This window comes from Pteropus vampyrus, unplaced genomic scaffold (genome assembly GCF_000151845.1).
Source record: "Pteropus vampyrus isolate Shadow unplaced genomic scaffold, Pvam_2.0 Scaffold2, whole genome shotgun sequence".
Lineage (NCBI taxonomy): Eukaryota > Metazoa > Chordata > Mammalia > Chiroptera > Pteropodidae > Pteropus > Pteropus vampyrus.
Genome location: NW_011888783.1, coordinates 9,129,312 through 9,131,980, shown reverse-complemented (window position 1 = coordinate 9,131,980; position 2,669 = coordinate 9,129,312). Strand labels below are relative to the sequence as shown.

At 36.0% G+C, this 2,669-nt stretch overlaps 1 protein-coding gene across 1 annotated transcript in view; it reads left to right on the top strand.

Moving 5' to 3' along the window:
- Window positions 1-1,002, top strand: part of DNAJC10 (DnaJ heat shock protein family (Hsp40) member C10) — a 67,129-nt gene extending 66,127 nt beyond the window's left edge. The window contains exon 23 of the mRNA XM_023528427.1: window positions 922-1,002. Within this exon, the coding sequence (XP_023384195.1) occupies window positions 922-1,002 (81 nt within the window). The remainder of the gene's footprint in view (window positions 1-921) is intronic.
- The last annotated feature ends 1,667 nt before the right edge of the window (window positions 1,003-2,669 follow it).

Genomic DNA, 2,669 nt, shown 5'->3' with positions numbered 1-2,669 from the left:
ACCAGACTAACAAAAGCAAAGACTGATAATACACAGAGGACTCGCCATCTTCTGCAAAGGCTGTCTGACTGAATCTGCCTGAAGGGGCAGGTTACATCATGTTCCTAAAGGGACCTTCTCTGTTGTTCGCAAGGGCCAGTCCCTTGACTGGCAGCACCTAGCCCTTGCCCTTGATGGATACCACAGCTTCCAAAAGCCAACAGTCAGTGGTCACTCTTCTCAGGGATGCTCTTTCCTGCACTGAATTTCTTTCCTACCATGGATTCATCAATCTCTTGTGAGAGAACACATTTCATGTAGCATAGACCTGCAGCTCAAAAGCCTAATGTTATTCCCTTTCTCTGCAGCTCAAAAGCCTAATGTTATTCCCTCAGTACTGCTTCTGATAACAAAAACTTGTTTATTTTTTTTTAAAAAAAATGGCTTTTTTCCTATAAACTCTTTAAGAGAATTTTGTGCATTGGTAGCATCTTTACCAGATGATTCTGAAGACTTCTGAATAATATTACTCATTTAAGACACATGTATGGTAAATCCAAGGCACTATAGATACAACAGTAAATAGTTATATAGAATAGAATCACATGGCCTGGAATACATATATACCCCCATCTCTCAATTCCTTCTGTGTTCTTAGGCAGAGCACAGACTTTCCCTTGGCTTCAGATGTGCTTCCATGTTCCTAAGAGTTCAGTCTTCTTTACCCTTGCCTCTGTTACTGGGTAGAACCCATCATTCCTCTTGATGTTACCTGACTTCAATTCTCTAGGGAACCTAAGAGCAACTCCGAAGATTCTTTGCACGTCTCAGCCGTAAGCTTTACATACATATTGGGCCTAGAAACATTCTAGGTAACCCAAAGTGCCACAAGTTGGAGGCACAAATTAAGTTCTAATAAAAACTCTTGGTTTGAGAGTAGAGATTTGGGAAGGATTCAACCACCTAAGTTTTTGCTGTAGTATTGTTTTCAAGTTTCACAAGCCTATGAATAATTATTTGTAGAGACTTTGAAGAGAAAGTGCTACTCAATCCAGGAGATGAGAGAGAGCCCCAAAGGAACTAGTGGGGATGAAGAGGTCAAAAGAGTAGGAACTCTGCAACAGAGACCAGTGGTTCGGAAGTCTGTTTGAATGAATTAGTGATGGTGGTAATTGTCTACTTTTGTAATACAGAACATTAGACTGAGGTGGTAATTGATGCACATGGTAAAATTTAATTTGAAACAAAATTATCTCCCCCAAATCTCTCATCCTTTAAACTCAAACTTTGTCTTCCTGAAGACTTTGCTGACTTCTTTACTCACATTGATTTCTCAATTTCTAAAAGTATCTCTCTACCACATAACTTACTTTGTTTTTATAAGAAAACAAACTTTTATCCATCTATAATTATTTCATATGTTGTCTAACAAGGTAGATTTTTAGGTCTTTAAGAGCAAAAGAAATTTGTTTAATACTTAATAACCTTCAAGAGCTGCTGAAGTACTTTAGGGTGCTAAAGAGTTGATAGCTTATTCATTTAGTTTGCATGACTTTCTGCATGTGAAATTTGAGAAGTTTGCAAAGTAAATACTTTAGCTTTATAAAACTGAACAATACTTAGATGTGTTTAAATCTGCTATATAAAATGACAAAAATAAAAGCCACGTTTTCTCTTTTGTTAAAATAAATTACAACAGTAATAATTGTGCCTTCTAGCACCAAAATCAAATAACCTCAGTTGTTTACTATATCAGTTACATTGCCTGCTAAGCTGACTGAGTTGTTTGGGGGTGGGGGGCGGTGTCTTTGCTTCATTCTCTATCTTCTTCCAAGTAACCATATTCCCTTCTCCCCTCTTGTCTATCTTTACTCTTTCTCCTTTTGTTTACTGTCCTGGTATTTAAATTTGTTAACTTATTTTCAAGCAAATATTTGTTAACATTTTTCACTTGAGAAAAAATATACACTATATAAATCCAGTGGATAAATACCCACACACAGGTCTATGCTACATGAAATGTGTTCTCTCACAAGTAGGCCAATTCATCCACTACGGGATCAGCCATAAAAAGTGAACCCAGACAGCAATTCTCCAATTAAACTCTAGAATATAGTTTTCAGTCCTAAACCATAACTAGTTGGCAACAAAAGCTGGCATGCCTTGGTGTGAAAAGTTTTAGCATAAAAACTCCGCCCAGCCTCAAGAGTTAGAATTTAAAAGAGAAATGTATTCACGTGCCATTTATACACAGTATTTTTGAATACCATTTTGGCCAAATTAGTATCATTTAGGTTATTTACCATATTTTGCAATTACAAATAATGCTGCAGTGCAAACTTTGTATATATGTATTTTCATATTGTTGAGGTGTGTATCTTAAGTGTAGATTTCCTAGAAATAGACAAAAGATAAGTGCAAAAACAGTTTTGTTATATGTTGAGTCAACCATTTTATTAACTTCTATTTTTTTAGTTCTCTCTCAGATATTTAAGTAATTTGCTTATAGTGCTTTTAAAATGTATTAATTTAGAAATTGACATTTGATTTCCTGTTATGATAGATGAGGATTTAGCATACTTGTATCTTTCTCTTCCTCCATCTTCCCAATATAGTTTTAACTCTGCTCTCCAGCATTGGCACTTAGGAGTAGCTGGGGAAAGGAACTTAGCCCCCTCTTGAAATAAACA